Below are 22,461 nucleotides of genomic sequence, written 5' to 3' on the forward strand. Positions count from 1 at the left end.
CCTGTGGGGTGGGTGAGGCTGAGAGAGCGCTGATATCACTGCTCGGTCAGAACAATTTTATCAGTGCCGTGGCGAGCCCAAGGTCACCCAGCTGGTTGCATGTGGGAATCGAACCTGGCATGCCAGATTAGAAGTCCGCACTCCTAACCACTACACCAAACTGGCTCTCTTATGCAGATTAAACATGTAATAATTTTGCCACCTTCTTTTGCTTCATGTTGACTTTCCCTTACTGGGTAAGCTTTTAAAAATATTTATGCATCAATGATTGATATGACTATAAGTGACCATGCAAATAAATACAATCCAAATTGTATATAAATTCAAGAATATGCATGAATCTACAAAATAGCAAGAAGTGTAGAACCAAGACTGCTGATCAACTTCTCTAGTATAATTTATCACTGGCCTTCACTTAGGGTGACGTGAACTCATATCCAGATCTTGGAATGATTCTGAGGACCATATTTGTCCCAGCTAACAGAAAGTGAACAGGATGGGTCTGTGCAAGTTGACTCCTCAAAATTAAGACAGGTTAAATATAACCCATTCTTTGCAAATTTTCCAATGTGGAAAAGGCTATCTCCAGAGTATTTTGAAGAACAGATATTAAAAATTGTCAATTTAATTGTTAAAAAGAACAAGAGTCCAATAGCACCTTAAAGGCTAACAAAATGCGTGGCAGTATGAGCTTCCGTGAGTCACTGCTGTGATTCATGAAAGTTGATCCCCTGCGATAAATTTTGTTAGTCTTTAAAGTGCTACCAGACTCTTGCTCTTTTCTGTTGTAACAGACGGACTAACATGGCTACACATCTTGATCAATTTAATTGGTTAAATTTTAACATTGATTCAGATGGACTATTTCAGCCACATGACAGATTCTTGGCCATCAGACGCGTGACTCCCAAACACATTTTGAGAACACAGATCATGATTGGTTGGTTCTTTCTTTTTACATTTAAAATTGTTTTAATTCTACTGATAGCTTTCTCACTCTTGGTATCTTGGATTTCTCACTGTTGGTACTCTGCCTTTGTTCCTTTTGCAACATGGACAGGCCCAGGTGGGTGTATTCCATAAGGCAGGCTTTCATGAAACCTTGGGGCTTCTTGATGGCCCTGGAAGAGGTAACAGGACTGAGTATGACCTTTGCTTAATACTGAGGAGAGCCATTGCCCAAGTAGACACCAGTGCGCAAGATTAATTGATGTCTGATGGGTGTAACCCATCTTCTGACAACACAACTGTATGAAATACCTCCAGGAATAACGGACGTACTATTAGCACTAGATGTCCAGGAGGTGGGGAAAAAAGTTAAAACCTGAAACTGAAACAAAATAATGGTAATTTAACTCTATGTGTGAATGCATGTATGAATAAAATTCCTCTCTTGTAATAGTAGTTGATGGTGGGGATCCGAGGGACGCAGGCAGCACAGCATACAACAGCTTTCAGCCTTCCCTTGGGTGGGGGGGCATGTAGTGTCCATCCCCAAAAGCTGTTTGGAGCAACCTCCCATGAGCTATGAGGGGCTGCTCCAAAGAGAGAAATGGAAGCCCCCTTGCCCCCATGGTGTACAAAAGATTTTATACACACTTCTTCAGCTCCCAGTTAAGAACAAAACCCACATCCCTGAAACACTCTAAGGGGGGAAATTCTAAAAGAAAATCAGCACATATGAATTTCAAAATACAAGTACATAAATAAAAACAACTTTAAATATTTAAATACATTTATATATAAATTTGAAGCTTTAAAAAGTCAGATTTGTATTGTGCTTACATCGGCAAGTTGTGCATATTTTACAATTGTATTATAATATTTACAGACTTTTTGTACATACTTCAATGTATACAGGAACAAACATGTGCATACATAATCCATGATTACAAAAGTTATGTTTTCACGTTGCAGTTAAATCTGACAAAGGATGAAGGGCAATGCTGTAATTTTGTTTAAAGATTTTTCCAAAAATCCACAAAACAATTCCCATCAACTGAAATAGTATGTAAAGATAATTTTAGGATTTACATGATGAATTAATCCTGCTGTATTATTCAGTGTACTGTTAAATGATATAAATGCTCCACCTAGTAGAATATTCAGAGCTAACAGCCAAGACATACTCCTAGTAAATATTCCTTCCAAGATGGGGCACCAAAGCTTTAAAATAAGAATATTCTGTTAATGCAGAATGAATGTTGAATGTTCTTCCTTGGATTCCATCTTAAAATGTGCATTTTAGGCTAGATTTTATTGTGGCCGGAACCGACCGTTGCGATGAAACTTTAGTTGGTTTATAAATCTAGCTAGCTAAGAGCTGTCTTTCCATCGTGGAAGGAGCAAGTACAGACGTTCCTCACAGCTGGACATCTAAGGCAGTGTAAGAGCTGACGAGGGTTGTGTGTGGGGGTGTCCGAATCGGCTGTTCCAGGCCGACGCAGCCAGCGCCATGCCATGGGAGGGGGGAGGGGAGGTGTGGGCGCTGGTGCGTAACTCTGCACACACGCCCAGGCACGGGGCTCTGTGCCTGCGTGTTTACACCGAGTTACGCACCAGTGCCCATGCCTTCCCCCCCCCCCCGCGTTGTGCACTGACTGTGTTGGCCTGGAACAGCCGATTCGGACACCACCGCATACAACCCTAATCTGATCATGTGCCACATGGGATGGTTTGGGCAATCCGTCCCTCCTCTCAATTGACTGAGATGAGGAAAAGTTATGTAAGGCAACCCTTCTATTTATATAGACCTCAGGTGTGACTTGTTCACACAGTGCCTTACACACATAGCAGGGAGAAGAACAAGTGCCCACTCCCTTCATCAGGTGATCCCAAGAATTTGGCCTTCACACTCATATTCTTCTGAGATCCTTGTGATAAAAACAAGGATGGATGCAGCAGTAACAGGCAACGTATTTATAAAATACACTGTTTTTTACACTCTGAACTATTTCACTAATCAAGCAACATTTCATTCATACCCAGTGAATTCTACTAGGTGAAGCTTCTCCTGATCTCTGTGGCACAGACCAAAGTTTATACTCTTGTTTTGGAATTCTTTTATGCTCCCTTTCTCTTGTAGTAGCTTCGCCTTTACCAAGTTGTGTTTCTTCAGTATTTCTCACACGATCATCTTGAAGTTTCAGCGACTCCCACCCATGCTCAACTTCAAAACTTATAATGAGTGACTTGGCTACAGATTCCAATTCACTGTTGTTCACAAGAGAATCTGGCATTTTGGAAAAAAGAGCACCTGCTGAAACAACAGGTAAAGTCGGTGCATGGCAGAGAGCATTAAAATCCCCAGCTAAGATGCAAATCTTTTCAATACAGTATCTCAGTGGGTTTTTGTTTCTGTATGATCCTGCAGGAAACAAAGACAGAAAGAACAAAGTCTAAGAAAGCAGTGCTGTAGTTCCCTCAGCTTCCATAGCTACTATCGGGCTATGATGCCCTACCAAAAACACACAATGAGGAGAGGCAGAGAAGGCTACATGCATATCTCTAGGGGTGTGGGAGCAAGTATAGAGGCCCCAAAAATGCCACTATGAGAGATAAATTTTAACACTCTTTACCTAATCACTTGAATCAATAAGTCTGAAGCCATCAAAAATTAAAAGGCTTGCTTTTGTCTTCATGGTACGGTATAAGAGTTTATAACACATTTGGGCACACATCACACATGAATGACATGCACATGTTTAAGTGGAGAGGGCTGTTGCCCACTATATACATAGAATTTAGGATATGATCATTTCCTGTTTTTTCTAGATATGTTTGAGAGAGCAAGCTTGCATTTTAAATTAACCAAATAAGACATCTATCTGTCTAAACAGGTTTGATTCGTCCTTAGTCCACACCTACATATTCATACAATCCTAGCTAGAAAAGCTAAACTATGTGTATGCCAATTAAAACATGTGATTCTTGACCTGGGTTATAGTATTCCTCCATTCAAAATAATTCAACTTTTTTAATGAACAGATGATCGCAGGAGTAGTCAAACTGCGAACCTCCAGATGTCCATGGACTACAATTCCCATGAGCCCCTGCCATATTCACTGGCAGGGGCTCATGGGAATTGTAGTCCATGGACATCTGGAGGGCTGCAGTTTGACTACCCCTGATCCAGCGGTTCCACAGAATGGCAATCTTAACCTCAACGACACATTCCCCTGGAGTATACTATCTCTACTGCAGCATAAGAGATTTCACTTTATGGTCCTTTTAGCCAATGATCGATACTAATGCTGTGTTAAATATAGTGCTTGGCTCCAAAAACTGCACATTTCTTTAAAGTAGCGGTCCCCAACCTTCTTGTAGTCGGGGACCGCCTTCTAAGGGTGGGAGAGAGCCGGCGGCCCAGCCACAGCAGCTGCACGTAAACGCGCACATGCAGCTGCAGTGCACGCACGTTTTCGCCACTAGGTGGCGCTAACGCGCATGTGCAGAACAGCCACACGTGCGCGTTTTCGCCAGCAGGGGGCGCAAACACGCATGCACGGCGGATCAGCGCGTGCGCGTTTGCGTCGCTGGCATGCCAGCGGCCGCGCCTGCCTCTTCCCCCCTCTCGCTGCGGGGAGGGAAGTAGGTGCGGCCGCTGGCGGCCCGGTACCGGGCCGCGGACCAGGGGTTGAAGACCCCTGCTTTAAAGCACCAGATTGACGTGTAGTTCTGCACTGAAATGGCTGTGAATACTGAAGGGCTCTGTGATGGTAAGGAAGAAGGATCTAAAAACTTCTTGTACTTGTTCTTGAGATGAATTCATGACTAGGTCAATAGTACCCTACACCAGTGGTCTCTAACCCCCGGTCCGGGGACCAGTCGGTACCAGGCCGCAGCACCTTCTCATCCTCCCCAGCTGCTGCCTAGGGGGCTGCCCTGCCACTCTGCCGCCAGCTCACCTTTGGTGCTCTCCAGTGGCTGCCATGGCTGGGGCTCCCCATTGGTGTGGCACTGCGCAGCTGCTGCTGGCAGCGCCCCCCAGCAGGAAGTGGGAAGTCACGGGTGCCGGCAGGAAAGCAAGTGGAGCAGGGGCTCAGGTGGCAGCAGCGACATCCCTTGGCAAAAGACTCCCCCCCCCGGCCTCAGTAAAATTGTCAAGCATTTACCGGTCCACAGTGATAAAAAGGTTGGGGACCACTGCCCTACACTACTCTGGGAGCAAACTCTGATGCTTTAGGACCTCTCCTCCCACTTAAAGAAGGGCCACTTTAGCTGGAGGAAGATCACTGTAGGCTGAAGAAAAGTTTCCAGTATTACTGACCTGAGTGACAGAAGATAAGCGGTAAGTTAAGCTTCTGACCATGAAAATCAACCACTGCTTTAGAAAGTTGGATCTAAAATAGTGTGCAAACCCCCATTTTTAGAGCTGCCTGGCAAAATTTAATGACCATGTGTTCCCCACGGGTATTCTAGAATGCACTGTTCCAGGAGCTAAGGGATTATACACTCAACTAGAAATAAAGCCCATTTTATTATGTAATAAAATGGGCGCTAGGAGCCGGTCTTCTCTCGGTCGAGAGAAGGGCGGCTCCCGCCCCCCCCCACCCTCCCCAAAGACACAAACGCCGTTCTCTCGGCCCTGGGAGCTGCCTTGCACGGCGAGGCGGCTCCCAGGGCCGAGAGAAGGCCGGCTCCCGCCCCCCACCCTCCCGAAGAGACAAACACCGGCTCCCGCCCCCCCACCCTCCCCGAAGACAGCAACACCGGCACCCGCCCCCCTCCCTGAAGACAGCAACGGCGTTTTCTCGGCCCTGGGAGCCACCTCGCGCAGCGAGGCGGCTCCCGGGGCCAAGAGAAGGCCGGCTCCCGCCCCCCACCCTCTCCCAAGCCAGCAACGCCGTTCTCTCGGCCCCGGGAGCCGCCTCGCATGGCGAGGCGGCTCCCGGGGCCGAGAGAAGGCCGGTTTTCCGGGGGCTGGTTTCCACAGTGCCTTCATAACATGTAAAAGCCTTGCTCAAGTGTGCCCTTCCACTCATGCCAGCATCATTACTCCAGTTGGGCCACTGTGCAGAAAGTATCTACATATCCTGGGTTATCCAAGCATTTGGCACTTATCCAAGTTACCAATATAATCCCCACAAGGGGACTCTGGATAAGATGTTCAGTGGCAGCCAAAACCAGCTCAGAAGGAATGCATAAATTGAGCCTCTTGTCAATCAAGGCATCAATACACTGAGAAAAGATCATCATAAAGCATAACTCTGCAGGACCCCATCACAATCCTCTCTTTAATCACAGCCTTGAAGCGATTTTGTAAGACAACAAAGCACAATACCTTGTAATGAAGAAATGACCATCTGGGAGACTTGATCTACACAATGATGAAACTCCAACAATTTGGCAGCTTTACCAGTCGCTTCATTTACCTCCTGATCAACAGATCCGTCACTCCATAAGAAAGCTATTTCTTTCTGTATTAAGTCATACAAATTTTCAGAAAATGAGAGAGAGCACACTGCTTCCATCAAATTAAGGCATCATAGTGCTAAATTGCTTTTCCTCAGATACTCTGGGGCTGCACTGATACCTTGAGTTACAGAAATGTAGTATGCTTACAACAACATCTTCATCCCATTTACATTTTCAGGCATACACCTAAGACTGTAAATGCAGAACACAAAGCATAAATGTGAATGTTAGAAAAAAATATATCCTGAAAGGAGGGATTGGCTGTTGTTCACTGCAGCTCTACAGCTCAAGGAAACTAAGGGAAATGTTAGATTTGCTCCTGTAACAGTTAATGGAATTCCATTCCAATGAAAATCTCATGTTGCTCTGGGGAAGCTCCGGTGAAAAATGTTATTACAAAAGATTCCCATTTACCTCTTTACAATCAGATATGATCTTTTCAAGGAGGTTAGCCAAGGCCATAGTTTTATTCTTTAGCTGATTCTGAACCTGAAAAGAAATAATTTTTAGAGTGCCTTTAAGTATATTCAACTGTACACACCACAATTAATGGCTTGAATCTTCCCGTTTCATATGTCCCAGATGACTTAATCTTTGGATTTCAGGGAGAGAAACCATACTTCTCTGTCTCCTTACAACATCTAATTATGTCACAGTCACAGACATTAGATTGTCACATGATCTGCTCTACCTCCATTCAGAGCATATTTACATTACCCAGTGTTATGAACCAAGCCATATAGCTTTGGTGGGGACAAAACTATCACAGACAGCGCTTGATCATGATAAATATCTTTTAGTCTCCATTGGGTGGGATCCTAACTTGTTTTCCCTTCACATGTGATGCATGACAGCAGGGAGGGAATTTTCGGTCAATTCCCCTCTCCCATTGCAGATCCCCATCTTGCACTCCATACCCGCCCTGAGGGTCCATTGGTCCTCATGGACTGCATTTGGGGCTGAGCCTCTGTTCAGTGCTGTGCTGATGGTACTTAGGATCCACTTCACTGTGTCCGACACAGTTTATTAGATTCAGACAAAGAAAGGGGAGAGATAATGCTAAAGCTAACATTTTTAAACACAACCCATTTCTTTTGATAACCAAATAATTAATTCAAATAATTTTGGAATTGTGCTTTTGGCACCATTTTAAAGCATACCAGTAGCCTGTGCCACACAGCATGCTGCTCTGAAAACCAGCAGGACATTCTCAGGCTGTTTACGATCCCATATGCCATGGCAAGACAGGGAGGAGTCTGCTGTTCAAAGGGGGAAATTACAAGTTCTACTCAACTCCAGACTTATTCCTCTCCAATCCTGGCCTATATATTTTGAAATACAGTATGTACTTAAAAGCAAAGACCTTTAAACTATAATTAAATTCAACAGCTGTCACAATAAAAATGGTTATTAACTTGCTGTGAGGTAGCAATGAAGAGAAGAGTTTTGAGCAATTAATGCTCCAGTGTGCCTGGAAAGGTGGTAGTGGGCCAATCAGAAGCTTTAAAAATACTTCTAAAAATAAAGTAATATAGCTGTTCAATATCAGAGAAAATGTTCTAAATTTGTTTTGTATTGAATCCTTAATTACTTTTATTAATTCAAATTATTTCTGGCATTAAAAGTATACAAATTAAGTGACAGGTTTCTCTTTCTCTTCTTTATACAGCTATGTTTTTGGTATGAATATACATAGGAAAACCACTAACATATAGCAATGTTTCACAAATAAAATCAAGGATAAAATTGGTGTTTGCTTAAAACTATTATTCCTTCCTCATGCCAAACAGATTGCATGAATTAAAAAGCTCTCTCTCTCACCTCATTTTGTGGATACCATTTTAAGAGCTCATCCTGTGTATCCCTCAGTGTCTTCTGTATGCAGTCTAAAAGATGATCCATTCCTGCGCTCAGACCATCATAGAGGTCAGGTATCAGTTCTTCCTGATCCACAGAAGGAAAAAAACCTGTTAAAACAGTGGTCCCCAACCACCGGTTCACAGACCGGGACCAATCCGTGGATCAGTCGGTAACGGGCTGCGGCTGCTCCTCGTCCTCCCTGGCTGTTGCCTCAGGGGCTGCCCTGCCACTCTGCTGCCGGCTCAACTTTGGTGCTCTCCAGCGGCCACCATGGCTCGGGATCCCCCTTGGCGTGGCACTGCGCAGCTGCTGCCGGCAGCGCCCCCCCAGCAGGCAGCAGGAAGACAGGGAAGCCGGCGGGAAAGCAAGTGGAGCAGGGGCTCAGGCAGCAGCGGTGATGTCCCTCGGCAGAAGACTACCCCCCCCCCCAGGGAGAGCAGAAATTGTCAAGCGTTGACCGGTCCCCGGTAATAAAAAGGTTGGGGACCACTGTGTTAAAAGACAGCTGTAGATCTGAAAAAGCTAATTGCTCTATCAAAACATGTAGCAGCAACATTCTTTTATAAGCACTAACCTAGATTAAGTCTCGATTTTGTACAGTGATTTATTTATGGGAGGAAAGCTTCAATACTAAGAACATTTTCCAGGGAGTAAGCCCCATTGAATGTAATTGGACTTAAATCTAAGTGGACATGTTTAGGATTATTCTCTTAAATGTGCAAGATTGAATCCCAGTAGCATCCTTCATCAGAGATTGACTTTTAAAAGCTTATACCTTCAAAATCTTGTTGACCCCTAAGGTGCTACTGGACTCAAATTTTGCTTTCCTACTGTAGACGAACAAGTCTGTTGACTTACCTGAAACATAGATATCTGAGTGAATCCCTTGCTAATTAACTGGCTTAAATTTTATTTATTCATTTATTTATTTTGTTACATTTTTATACCGCCCTCCCTTGCAGCTCAGGGCTGTTTACAATGACTTCATAGGACAATACAAAGAATGCATTATTATGAACTTGTAACATTTCTAGCATTTCAACCTTATAACTTGAATTGAATTGTATATAACTATTAACTGTATAAGTGTAATATGACTTTTCTGAGAGTGGGCTGCCAAGGTCAGGAGTCACCATATGTTGTGTTCTGATAGGGCGCAATTTGGTAGTGGTAGGAGGGGCTTCTGGAGGCTCTAGTTGGTGGTGGGGTTTTTCATTAGCCTTGCACGAAAGCCTGGTAGGAGAGTTCCATTTTGCAGGTCCTGCAGAATGGCTTTAGCTCTGGCAGGGCCCTGATCTCCGCTGGGAGCTCATTCCATCAAGTGGGAGTCAGGGCGGGAGAAAGCCCTGGCGACTCTCGTTTTTGTATAAGTAATTGTTACCATAAGATTTCTGAGATTTTGAAGGAAGCTGTTGTTTCTCAAATTTGAAATGCTCTCTTATTGTTGAAAAGTCAGGATAGCTCAATGTTTTTTTCCAGATAGTACCCTATCATGGGCACACACTGAAATCAAAATAAAGTTGCAGCATCACCAGTTAAAACTATTCTCCATTGATTAATGCATTATATCTACGAGCCCTGTGGAACCTTCCAGTGTTCCGCAGGGCCTGCAAAACAGAGCTCTTCCACCAGGTCTACGGTTGAGGCTGGGGCAGTGGGGGAAGATCAATGGGCCCCCCCTGGTGTTAAGCTGCAACTTGATTACTTTGTCTCTCCTGCCTCCACCCTCTACAGGTAGGGATTGGGGATAGAGGGGGGGATTCCACCATGTTGTTGGATTGTTGGTCAACTATATTTGTATTTTTTATCCATTTTAATAGGGTTTTAATGGGGGTTTTAACTGGACATCTGTAACCTGCCACAAAGCTACTTGGGAGTGGGGAGTAATAAATTAAATAACAACAACAACAACAACATCGCAGCCATATAACGCTGTCCTGACAATGTGAATACAGAACAATCTTGCTACATTTCTTACTCTGTCAGGAGATTAAAGTGGCAGCTGCTATTCTGGGATGGGGAAAAGCTCCAGAATTGTGCCACTCCCTCCTCCTAGAAGGCTTTCTTGGGCAAACCCACAGTACAACAGACAAATGAAGTTCTGGAAGAGTTAATCTTGACAACGCAAAATGATATGGGGCAGCCAACATCAACAACCAATGAACTTTCTGCCCTGGGAGTTTTCAGAGAAAGCTTATACGTTCTGAGCAGATTCCACTTACAGCTGAGGGAATCTTGTCCTCAAACTAGTGATTATTGCTTAACATCTTACTAATTTTCCTTCTTGGATGTATTTACTAAAAACATCTCAAATATTATGTTTCAAATACACATTTATCTTACCTTTGGATTGCTTGCATCGCCTTTATGTCCTTCTAGGAAATGTAGGTTTGACCCTGTAAGTACTACCAGGCGTCCTATGCATTTTACTGTTTCTTTCAGTGCATGTAGTATTTTCTTCTGTGCCTCTGTTACTATCGAAGACAAATCTGAACACCCACCCTGAGACATAGAAATACAGAATTAATAACGGTTAGAAAAACGTTTTGCTCCAGTGCACTTTCAGATGCTGGTTCCAGTGGCTATGATTCAGTGGTAGGACACCTCCCTTGTACCTAGAAAATCCCCGGTTCAAACTCCAGCACTGAAAAGATTTGGAGAGAGGGATTACGGATTGTGAAAGGTCTCCACTTGAGACCCTGGACATCCATTGCCAGTCAGAGCAGATAATACTGACCTTAGAAACATAAAACTGGAAGGGATATCCACGGACATCTAGTCCAATCCTATGCCAATACAGGAAATCTCAACTCCCCCTTACTACTCCCTGCTCTATGTCCAGAGGAAGGCAAAATAACTCCAGGATTCATGGGCCAATATGACTGGAGGAAAATTTCTTCTGGACCCTAAACTGCCAATCAGTATTACCCTGGGCATGTAAGAAAGGGCCACAAGAGCCGAACACTAACTCATCCCGTCCTAGATGGAGGTCCTGTGGCTGAGGCAGAAAAGGGCAGGACAGTAAGTGCATCTCCCCACGTTTGCAGGGCCTGTAAAATGGAGCTCCAGGTCTTTGGTTGAGGCCAGCTTCTTAAGATCACCCCCCCCCCCCCAGGCTGGGCTATATCAACGAGCAAACCCCCTGGTGAATTACTGTGTGGAGGTAGGATGGTTCTCATAGCCATCTGGTATTTATAATTGTGAGACTTTTAACTTTGTTTTAAGGAATTGGTTTTTTTATAGGGTTTAGACTATTATTGTAATCCGCCTTGAGTTAATGGAGGATGGCGGACTATAAATTCAATAAATAATGATGATAACAATAACAACAATAAATAAATAAATTTGCAATGAAATCCCTCACCTGCAAAAGCAATTGCAAATATCCTCCCAAATGTCTTAGGCCTTCCCTTAGTCCACCGTAAGCATGCATAGATTCCTCGCTTTTTTGGAAACTGCTCAGCCACTGCTTGCTTAGAACCACAAGCTGTTCAAAGGAAGAAGCGATTCTGATGCTGCAGGACTGAGCAGCCTGGTCCACAGCGAAAACTAAACACGGAGAAAACGAATCAATTAGAACGCAAGTTATCTTGTCAAAGGGCTGGGGAGAAGAAATAAATGTTTCCAGTCATTTGTCAATAATAGTGAGAAGACTGAAAACTGGAATGCAAGAGGGCCATAACTCAGTGTCGCAGTACATTTTTGGTGAGTAGAATATGTCTCTAGGTCAGTCTTCAGCATCTCTAGTTAAAAGATCTCAAGAAGCAGGGAACAGAAGACACAGGGTAGCCAGGAAGGGGAGGATGAATGCTATAGGCACAAATTCTAGGCCTGAGGTCACCTGGGAGAACCAGGGAAGGTGCCACAGAAGACAGCATTAGCAGCATATGAATTCTAACCAAACGTCTTACATATGATCATTTGTCCAGTCACTCTTTGGCAGCGTCTGGAAGCTCTGAGACAACAGAGAGCTGTTGCCGGTTTGACTAAATAGTCCTATATGGCCACTGGTCTGTGTCAGGCGATTTCCCATAGAACAATGCAAGCAGCGCAAAACAGGCTTTGTTAATAAAGTGGAGCTTACAGTTCTCTTGAGTTTCTTCAGCTTGTTCATATGCATGAGTCATGGCAGTGACTCCAGCATAAATGGTGAACAGTCCTGCTAAAAGGCTTTGTGCCACACTGTCTTCTTCTTCATGGATCTGTTCCAAAACATCCAGTGCTGAACTTATCAGCTCCTTACAAATACCAGGTACAAATGATTCTGGTGCTTCCAAACTTGGTCTGCCCAATTTATTTCTTGTGCCTATGAAAACACAATAAAAAGAGGGCCTTCTTGTGACACCAAAAGTGTGGAACTTTTTCCCCAGGCAGGCACATCTGTCCGCTTCCATTATCACCTGTCAGCAGTGAAGAATTCTGTTTCATTTAAAATTCTTTCAGTGATCCCACCTTCCTCCCCAATTTTTTTAGCGTTCTGTATATATTTTAGCTCTTGCGTTCTTTTTATAATTGTTCTTGTTGTTTTTAATAGTTTTAAAATGTGATTTTATTATGTGTATTTTAATTCACAAGCCTACTTGTTGGCCCTTACAATGGCAGAAAAGTGGAGTGTACATTTTGTTAAATTACACACACAAATAATTAAGCCAATGTGGTAATGGATCCTGTGCCTAATAATTTAAAAAATGAAATATAAGCAAATGCTTACTTTTAATCAAGTGCTAGCTGTTAGTAATCAGATTTGAGAGAGATAATTTCAAAGAATTCCACAATATTAAAGAAAGGTTTAGAATGTCGCAATATGCCACACATACCTGGTAAATATGGATGGTGTAGACTGAGCTTTACCTCAGACAAACATTCAGAAATTCGTTTGCTCTTCCTTAAACTCCTACTTCTGAAATTTGGGTGAGAACAGACAAGAAAACATGACAGACTTCTAGTCATTTTTTGAAACTCATCAACAAACTTTGTTACATTTATCTTTCTATGTAGGAGGATTTATTAATTTATATCGGGCTAGATCCTGCCAGCTTTTCCCATGAAGTTCTTTGTCCTTTCAAGTCCCATGAGCCTCATGATGGTCTTTTTGGAGGTGAAAAAGGGCCCTTTCTCTCTCTTATGTCAAAGGAAAAGCTGGTAGTTTCAAGCTTATTATAATTATTGGCTCAAAAAAAAAGGTTTTATTTTATTTTATTTATTTATTTGTTTGATTTATTGCCTGCTGCTTTCAAAGAAGTTGTCTTGCGGTGGGTTACAGCATAAAATAAGTCCCCACAAAATAAAACATTTAGACAGTGAGAATAACAAGTAAAAATCCAGCCTCCTTCCTTCCCCCCAGTCAGCACCTCAGGGACAGACTTCCAGGGTGCCAATTATCACAAATGAAGTTGTTCTGAAATATATTCTCAGGGATAGAGAAGTGCCTAAGTCTTCTGTGCCCTGGCCTCAACCAGGTAGAAGAGCTCCATCTTACAGGCCCAGCAGAACCACAAAAACTCCTTCAGGGCTCTCAGACCTTCTGGGAGCTCATTCCACCAGCTCAGGGCCAGGACCAAGAAGGCCCTGGACCAGGTTGAGGACAGGCAAATTTCCCGTGGGCCAGGAACCAACAAATTTTTGCCTGCAGAGCTCAAAGCCCTGCAGGGGGCATAAGGTGATAGGTGGCCCCTCGGATATGTGGGTCTTAAAAGTTAACACCAAAACCTTGAACCTGATCTGGGCCACAACCAGTAACCAACATGGCTGTCCCTGTACATAGGATACACAGTGAAACATTCTCCACTGATATTCCCTGATTTTTTTCACAAAGCAGTACTTGCCACACCTATCTGTCCCAATCGGGAAAAATGTAAATATTGCTAGCTATCAAAGATTATCTACCTGAACAACCTGCAAGTATTTATGTATTTAAATTTATTTACTTCATATATACCCTGCCTTTCTTCCCAATCAGCACCCAAAGTAGCTTATGTCACTTCCCTCTCCTCCATTTTATCTTCACAACAACCCTATGAGATAGGCTGAGCTGAGAATATGTCACTGGCCCAAGATCATCCAGTAAATATCTCTGACAGAGTAGAGATTTGAACCTGAGTTTACAAGCCTAGGACTCTGCTACATCACATTGACTCCATACCACACTGGCTGTCTCCTAAATGCCACATTTATATTTTCCATTCATCTACAACATTTTGCTCCAAGCCACACATCATCTTTAAAATTAATTTAGGAAATAATTTACCTCCTTCTAGAAAAGGAAGTCGTGGATGCATTCAAAAGATCAGGTTCCCATTCATCCGTGGGATCATTAAAAACTTCATCAGTGTTGTTATTATTATTGGTCTGTAAAGAAAGAAAACCTGGTTTCCTTACAGTTACCTAATTTTAAAAAATGCAGCCATTAACACTGTTTGCAGATTAATCCTTACATATTAAAAGAAGGACCCTTGCGACATTCAGATTAATTTCTCAGAATGATTTAGTGTTAAGTTTAAGACCTTTTCGGGCACTTTTGTTGCATGATATCATTGAACATTTTGTCAAAGCCTGCACAATACACAGCAAGACTCTTGCTGCTGAAAAATGCCTTGTACTCCAACATTTGGAATGTAGCTGCTATTATACCAGACAATCAGCAGGTGGCACACTGAACGCCACAATAAATGCAACTTGTTTTCAAAATTTGACTTGCAGGAATGAAGAGTGAAACAAGACTTCATACTTGTGCCTTAGCTGCCTGTGTCTGCCTGGAATCACCAGATGGAAAAGATGAATCACAACAGCCATAGATAGGTAGGTGGGAAACATAAAGAGATAAAAGGGATCTAGAGGGGTTTACAAGATAGGTTGGAACAAGAGGTGTGCATTCAGCAAATCCGAGCTGGAAAAAAATTGGAAAATACCGTATCGGTACTTGAGGGAGTATTAATTCAGCTGGAATTTGGGGGGGGGGGGGGCATTTTTCTGGCTTCCAAAATAGCCAAACCAGAAAATATTTTGGATTTTTCAGGACCACTAGAAATGAAGATAAGGCATTTAAAGGGATTGAGAACCTTTAAATGCCTCAAACTCAGATGTCACTCCAAGTCATGAACTCTCAGCTTAGAGTGAACTCTATGGCATTTAAAGGGCTCTCAATCCCTTTAAATGCCTCAGACTCTTATGCTGAGTGCAGAACAGCAGGAGAGCAGAAGTATAGACATGGCAGTTCTGCACAGGCCCATAACAGCCTGCTATCCACTGTGCTAAACTTCCCGCGTACCAAAAAATTTGCCCCCCTAAAACAATTTCAGGCTATGGACATAACCCATGTTATAAATAAATCCATCACCCACTATAGAATGTACATTGTAAATGTGTAAACACACACGCAGTCTCTCTTTGAAGCAGCCACAGAAATATGGAGAGCAAACAGTGTGAATCACTTGGATGTCCCCTGTGCCCTTTTTCACATCATGCATTAACTGCTCAGAATCAAATTTTGACAGATTAAACCAGCTTCTCTCAACATTTTTTACCATACAGAAACCCCTGAAACATTCTTCTGGCTTCGAGAAACCCCAGAAGTGTAACGATCATGCAGAATATGGTTGGGAAGCATAGCTGTTTACGCACCCATTGTTCAACAAATTTTTAAAATATATTAAAAATGAATTAACTTTCACCCATTCGGGAAACCTCTCCAGGGCAGTGAAGAAATCCCATCTTTTCACAAAACTCTGGTTGAGAAAGCCTGGTTTAAACACATTGAATTATTATGAGCGAATGAGCTTTTGACACACGCAAGTAGAGGTACACAAAGTAGGTGGGCTGAAAATATACTGAATATATAATAAAAATATATAATGAAAATACAATTTAAACAGATCATCCCGTCCCTGTCCCCCCCCCCCCCAAGTTTTAAGTTCAAACATGCAAAATGTTGAGTTTCTATAAAAGCAATGTTAGGAGGCAGGGATCTTTAAACATTCCTAAACTAACCTCATAGAGTTCCTTCATTGCAGCCAACTTGTACTCAAACTTCTCCAGACTCCAGAAAGTTGCAACTCCCAGTCTGATGTTACGGACCTGCACTTGAAGAGAAGAACTCTTGCCATCACGTTCATTTGTTTCATCATGCCTAGTAAAAGAAACATGGGAATGACAAGTATTAACTGTTTGTGTGAATAATTATCAGACTGGTTCCGTGTCTACTGAAAATATTGGGGGGGGGGGGGGAGAATCAAACATTTTGCATACAGGTAAATAAGGTAGACCTCCTAATAAATACGTGAATACCAGTGCTAGGAAGAAACAGTAAGTGAAGACCTTGACTATTACACTCTCTCTGTTGGTCCTCCATTGTAACTTCTCAGTCATTGTGTGAGAGAGGATACTATACTCAGATGGACCAATCTGAGCAGGGATATTCTTATGTTACTCTGTGTGTGATGCTCCTCTAGTTGCTGGAAAAAAGAGGTTTTCACTAGCCAAGAACTTGATAGCAGCTTGTCATTTAAAAAAAAGAAATATTCAGAGCGCCGGGACTGATTCTCATCAAACTCTGCTTCTTTTTAAATCACTTTAAAAGTGGGACTAGCAACATATTCTTCTCTGAAATGTTTTAAACGATTCCTGTATGTAAAGGACACTGCAACAACATACAATAAGTGATAACATAGCCCCTGACATTTTAATCAAGAACTCACCTAGAAAAAACAGTGTGTTTATCTAATTTACTACTAATAGTGTTGGCCTCCTTGATCATCATGGATAATTTCAAACAACTCCAGTTTGGCTCTGCTAAACATAAAATAAATAAGATTTGGGTTAGGCTTTTGTTAAATTGCCAGCTGATAACTAGGTATTCAATTCAGTGACCCAACAAACCTTGAAATTATGAACCATGGGAAATGTCAATTGTATTTGTACAGCAGAGTTCAGAAATTAGACAAAAAGTTAGACAAACAAAATGAGATCTATGTCTCCCTTAGCGCCCTAAAGCTCCCCTGACACTGAATAAGAAGTCATTTGGGGAGCTAATTTTCTCTCGGTTGCCTTAAAAGTCTCAGTGTATACAAAGGCACTCCCTGTGCCATCCCTTTGCAAGCTAAATGGGTTCTTAATAAAAACTGTAGAAGTGAAAGAGGCGGAATATTTTCTTTTGGCATATGGTGCAATTCTTGCCACATGGGCTATCCTGACTAATACAGAGGGATTTAAATTATTTAAATAAATAAAACACACACAAAAGTGCTGCGCTCCAAGCAACACTAATAAAGTATACATGGAAAGAAAAGTTATTACATACTTATTACATACATGCTTTCTATCTGCTGGAAGACAGATCAGCAGAAGGTGAAGAGACCGGCCTCCTCCCCAGCAAAGAAGAACTAAGGCTAGTTCTGTAAAGCAGGGGTAGTCAACCTGTGGTCCTCCAGTTGTTCATGGACTACAATTCCCATGAGCCCCCTGCCAGCAAATGCTGACAGGGGCTCATGGGAATTGTAGTCCATGGACATCTGGAGGACCACAGGTTGACTACCCCTGCTGTAAAGCCCTTAACATATATTTGAATGCAACCACCATACAGGTAACTCCATAATATAAATATATATTATAACCACACCTTTATTTCTGTTTCCACGTCTCTGCTGGAGCGTTTGTACTTCCTGAGCAATTTTCTGCTTCTCAGCCTCCAGAGCTTCAAGAATCTTGGCATGACGAATCGTATGATCTTCTAGTGCCTGGATCAAAACAGTTATTACAACCTTTGCATTAAAGGCTGGGGAAAAACTGCTGCTATCATACATTTAAGTCCATTTTTCTGCTATACTAACGGTCCTATGTAAATGAGATCAATTCCGTTAATTCCCTTGCTTGGCTCATGAACCTTAAAAGCCATACGTGCTGGAAGATTCAGTAGTTAAGCGAAGCCTGAAATGATCTGCTCCTTCAGTAATCTAGGCTACAGGGGGAAGCCTCAGAATTATTATTACTTTCATTAGCCAGAAGTACTGACCTCCGACTAGCACATGCTGAAAACAAGGGACGGCTCTCAATTTCATGCCCTGCTCATGACTTCCCAAAGGTATCCATCTGATTGGCTGCTTTCAGTAACAGAACACTGATACCACCAGCAGCTAGATGGACCTTGGTCTGACGGAGAAAGGTAGAGAGTCTGTTTTTAAGATGAACTGTACTATTCTTACCAAAGACAGACACGCAACTTAGGTCAAATTTTCAATTATTATTCCAGAACTGAATTCACATGGAGAAAGGTGAATTATTTTCTCTAGTGTTCCCATTTCTTAAAGTATGCTTAAAGCGATGTCTCATCTCCCTCTGGTACCTTCCTGAGTATCCTGCATTGCGCAAATGCAGCCTCAAGATACGGCTTTCAGTGGCCTAGTTCTGAGCGGCACACCAGAGCACTCCTGTTAACATAAACTCCCCTCTCCCATATAGCAGCTGGTTTTAGGAAAGAAAAACCTAAAGGCAGCTATTGAAGTCATCTTGGACAGAATGGATAGATCCAACATAGCCATAGTGTATCAGAATAGTTTGTCTGATTAATCCCAACACAGCAATAGTGTATCAAAATAGTCTGATTAATCAAACAGAACAGTAAACAAAAAAGAAAAGAATGTACCTCTCTGGCAGCCAACGTCTCCATTTCCAAACGCTTCTTGTTGAAGCGTACCTCCAGCTCAAGGCCTCGCTTAGCCTTCTCCAACTCTTGGATTTTGTTTGCGGCCATCTGATTATTCATCTCCTGCAGTTGTTTCCTGTGTGATTCTTTTTCCTAAGAAAAGCAGAAGCCAACAGTGACTGGTACGCAGCCGTTTTTATTTTGAAAAGCCATCCAAGCCATTGCCCAGAGTGTGTTAGATTCTGTGCTCTATCAATACATAAGCATGTATCACAAGCATCACTAGAATCAGATCTTGCTGTGTTTTCTTCATTCTCCCCACATTGTTAAAAAAAGTGTTGTAAGGTTTAGGCTACATATATTTTCTGCTCAAAACAGGCAAAATAAACTCTACAAAGTAAATATGTTAAGAGATTTTTCTGCTCTTCATAAGGTATTTTAATTCCCAGCAACTACTTTTCAAAGAACTATGAATTATTAAAATAAGAAAGGGCTTGGGAGGTAGAGAGGTACAGAATAAAAGAGGAAACTGAATTTGGGAACTGAGCAACAAATGATTGAAACTGTGAAAGCCAGAAGGCCTTGTTTTCTTTACTACCAGAAGCCCTATTGGAAGCTGCCTCTTGTTATGGGCTGAGGATGCAGAAGCCATTATTCTCAACATTACAGTCCCAGGGCTTTCACCAACACAGGAGAACAGGTAGAAATTTTGCTTCCTTGTCTGTGTGTGTGTATGTGTGTGTGTGTGTGTGAAGAAAATGAGGATAGTCACAAAATATATTATGAACCTTTTATGAATATTCCTCAAGAGCAGCCAATGACACCACACACTGCTTATTACCTGGCCAAGATACTATGAGGCCCTTCAAACAGGCTCCCCCCAAATTGTTATGCCATCCCAACAGAAATCCAGCATTTTGGATAGTTTTCCTCCTCCTAAAGAGTTTCCAACTGCAATTGTTCAGTGACGGATACATATATTTTGAAGCCAAGTTAGGGCTCCGCATTGAAGATAACATAGATTAAAAAGCAAGGAAATACCTACCACCTCAATTCTGCCATAACAAATTGTGCAGCAACACAGAGTCAGAGGCATACAACACAATGGCAGACACAAGTAGGGTTCTGAACTCTACTTATCTGTGAGAATTAACTGTATATTGTTGTCTTTAATTTGCTTTAGATCAGTAGTACAACAGGCACAGTGTAAAATAGTTGGTAGTCAAAAGACTTGCAGTCTACAGGATGACTGGCTGACATAATGGGAAATGAAAGTTTTTTAAGACAGCACATTATAACAGGTTTGTTTTTGTTTGTTCTGAACCTAGCATGGTTTGTTTAAAAGAAAGAAAGAGAAAGAGAACAACAATTGGTATTTGCTACCAGCCCAGTTCATAGCTCAGTTCCACTAAAGTCCTTGAGTGTACACATATTCTCCTCCATTCAACTCCAACTACATGGTAGACAGGTAAGAAAAATTCATGAAAGATTGCAGAGGACATATTGGTTTTGCCCAGACAAGGAATATCTTGTCATGCTCAGCCAGTGCAGATCCATCTAAATATGTTGCTTCATCTACACTGCAAGTTATACATTAAAGTCTGCATGAATATGCAGATGGTTATATGAGATGTGGGAGACAGATTTGGACTCCCTTGTAATGACAGTGCAAGAAGGCTGGGATCAAGGCCACTTGTTTCAAATGTGCTGCGGTGACTTACCAGCTGTACTTCCAGTGATTTTATCTGGCTTTCATAAACTCTTTGCTGAGAAGTAAGTTCTTCTTGAGCCATTTCTTTGGCAATTTGGATTCCTTGCATCATTTCTTCCTTTGCTCTCAGCCGGGCTTCTTCTATTTCTGATTCCAACCTGTTTTCACAAGCAAAATAAATACCTCACCGTCTGCACGATTTAACCGCAGTTTTTACAAAACATACACAGACATGAACCAAGCCTGCCTATATGGTGATGTCCAGTCACTAAATGATCTTACCCACTCCCAAATGCTCACCAAAACCGTAACACTTCTTTTTAAACGTTGATAAGGATCTTTACCTCTTGCCAGTTGAACCTTCATTCCAAATCTCACTAGTTTTCTAACAGGGGCAGAATCAGTTTCTTCAAATTTAGACAAGATTGCTTTCTGGCAGACAGGCACCCAAGGAGGAGGCGACAGATCCAACGATGCTGCCGTTCTTTCAGCAAGCTTCTTTTGTGGCCATTTGGTATTAGGACCACAGTGACATTTAACACCTACTTTTGCTTTGTGCTTCAGAAATAAACTGCAGATTAGTTAGGTATATAATCATCGGAGCTAAATCCTTTTTATTATTATTATTATTATTATTATTATTATTATTATTATTATTTAATTTATATCCTGCCTCCCCCCAGGATCACTGCCTAACATAAAATTTCCTAGAGTCAGCCTTCTAGTGTCAGCTGACACTAGGATACAGGACCATGTTTTACATATTTAGAATGGTGCTGTCAAAAGATGACAGAATTGGGCTTCCATGCCCCTAATCTCAGAGTTCCAGAGATCAAAAGGCAATATGGGTGTCCCAAGCAAGACAGTTTCCACGGAAGCCAGAACACCTCCCCAGAGCTGTACAGAAGGGCAGTATAAAAATCCAAAATAAATGAAATACTCACTGCGCCCTCTGTGCAGCCAGCAGTTCATTTTTTGCAAATTCAAAGCCTTTTGGACCCTCCTCAGGCAGGGAAGCACCACGAGAAATGCATTTGATTTTCTGAACTTCTACTGGATGATTGAAGCGAAAATAGTGGTTCCCCCCAAGAATGATGCGATCACCCTGTAAAAACCAGACATTTATTCATTAGCTAGCCATAATTAACTTAAGAACTCTTTGAAATGCAACAATCTCATGACTAACAATGTTAAGCCAGCATATGGCACACAAGTTTGTGTGCCCATGTGTTTTTAAAGTTTCAGGTATTGCAAGTTTTATATAGGTATTAATAATAATTATGTATGAAATGTTTACCACCTTGGGGACCCTGTGCTGGGTACAAAGCCAGCATTAGAAATGGCTTCAATAAATAAATAAAACAAAAGTTTAAAGTCAATGTTTTAAAACCCACACACAAATCTACCATCTGTTCTAACACCTATGCTTATTCTAGTCCACTTACGTGATGCAGAAATGTAGAGCCTGAGATGCATTTTCCATTAACATACGTCTTTGCTTCTCCCAGTGGGGTAATGCTCACAGCCCCTTCCGCATGCTTGATAACACTGCAAAGAAGAAACGTTTCTTGGGAGGGGCTCAGGGACACGGTGCATGCTTTGTTTGCAGAAAGTATCTGCAGTTAAAGAATCTCAGACAACGTGAGTCCGAAAACATGATGTCCTGCCTGAGAACCTAGAGAACCACTGCTGGTGTGAGCAGATCGTAATGATCCAGATGGACTAATCAGCGCATTCTGTAGAAGGCAACTTCAAGTGTTAGAACAAAGCTACAAGCAAATAAGAAATGTGCATTGATCTCTTTTGAAGACACCAGAACCCAGAGCTGAGCAGTCTC

At 42.2% G+C, this 22,461-nt stretch overlaps 1 protein-coding gene across 4 annotated transcripts in view; it reads right to left on the minus strand.

Annotated features, from left to right (window-relative positions):
* Positions 1-2,583: 2,583 nt before the first annotated feature.
* KIF14 (kinesin family member 14) overlaps positions 2,584-22,461 on the minus strand; it is a 35,129-nt gene continuing 15,251 nt past the window's right edge. For 3 of the 4 annotated variants that reach the window (XM_077332774.1, XM_077332775.1, XM_077332777.1), the window contains 16 exons: positions 22,070-22,172; positions 21,569-21,729; positions 20,635-20,782; positions 18,914-19,066; positions 17,891-18,008; positions 16,971-17,064; positions 16,264-16,402; positions 14,525-14,625; positions 13,095-13,177; positions 12,362-12,583; positions 11,642-11,826; positions 10,621-10,779; positions 8,239-8,361; positions 6,832-6,906; positions 6,284-6,419; positions 2,584-3,367 (listed from right to left, as the gene is read on the minus strand). In XM_077332774.1, coding sequence (XP_077188889.1) covers positions 2,979-3,367; positions 6,284-6,419; positions 6,832-6,906; positions 8,239-8,361; positions 10,621-10,779; positions 11,642-11,826; positions 12,362-12,583; positions 13,095-13,177; positions 14,525-14,625; positions 16,264-16,402; positions 16,971-17,064; positions 17,891-18,008; positions 18,914-19,066; positions 20,635-20,782; positions 21,569-21,729; positions 22,070-22,172 — 2,389 coding nt within the window. In that variant the 3' untranslated portion in view covers positions 2,584-2,978. The remainder of the gene's footprint in view (positions 3,368-6,283; positions 6,420-6,831; positions 6,907-8,238; positions 8,362-10,620; positions 10,780-11,641; positions 11,827-12,361; positions 12,584-13,094; positions 13,178-14,524; positions 14,626-16,263; positions 16,403-16,970; positions 17,065-17,890; positions 18,009-18,913; positions 19,067-20,634; positions 20,783-21,568; positions 21,730-22,069; positions 22,173-22,461) is intronic. The other variant, XM_077332776.1, reaches the window with a different exon arrangement.

Source organism: Paroedura picta, chromosome 4 (assembly GCF_049243985.1).
Source record: "Paroedura picta isolate Pp20150507F chromosome 4, Ppicta_v3.0, whole genome shotgun sequence".
In the NCBI taxonomy this organism is placed as follows: Eukaryota; Metazoa; Chordata; class Lepidosauria; order Squamata; family Gekkonidae; genus Paroedura; species Paroedura picta.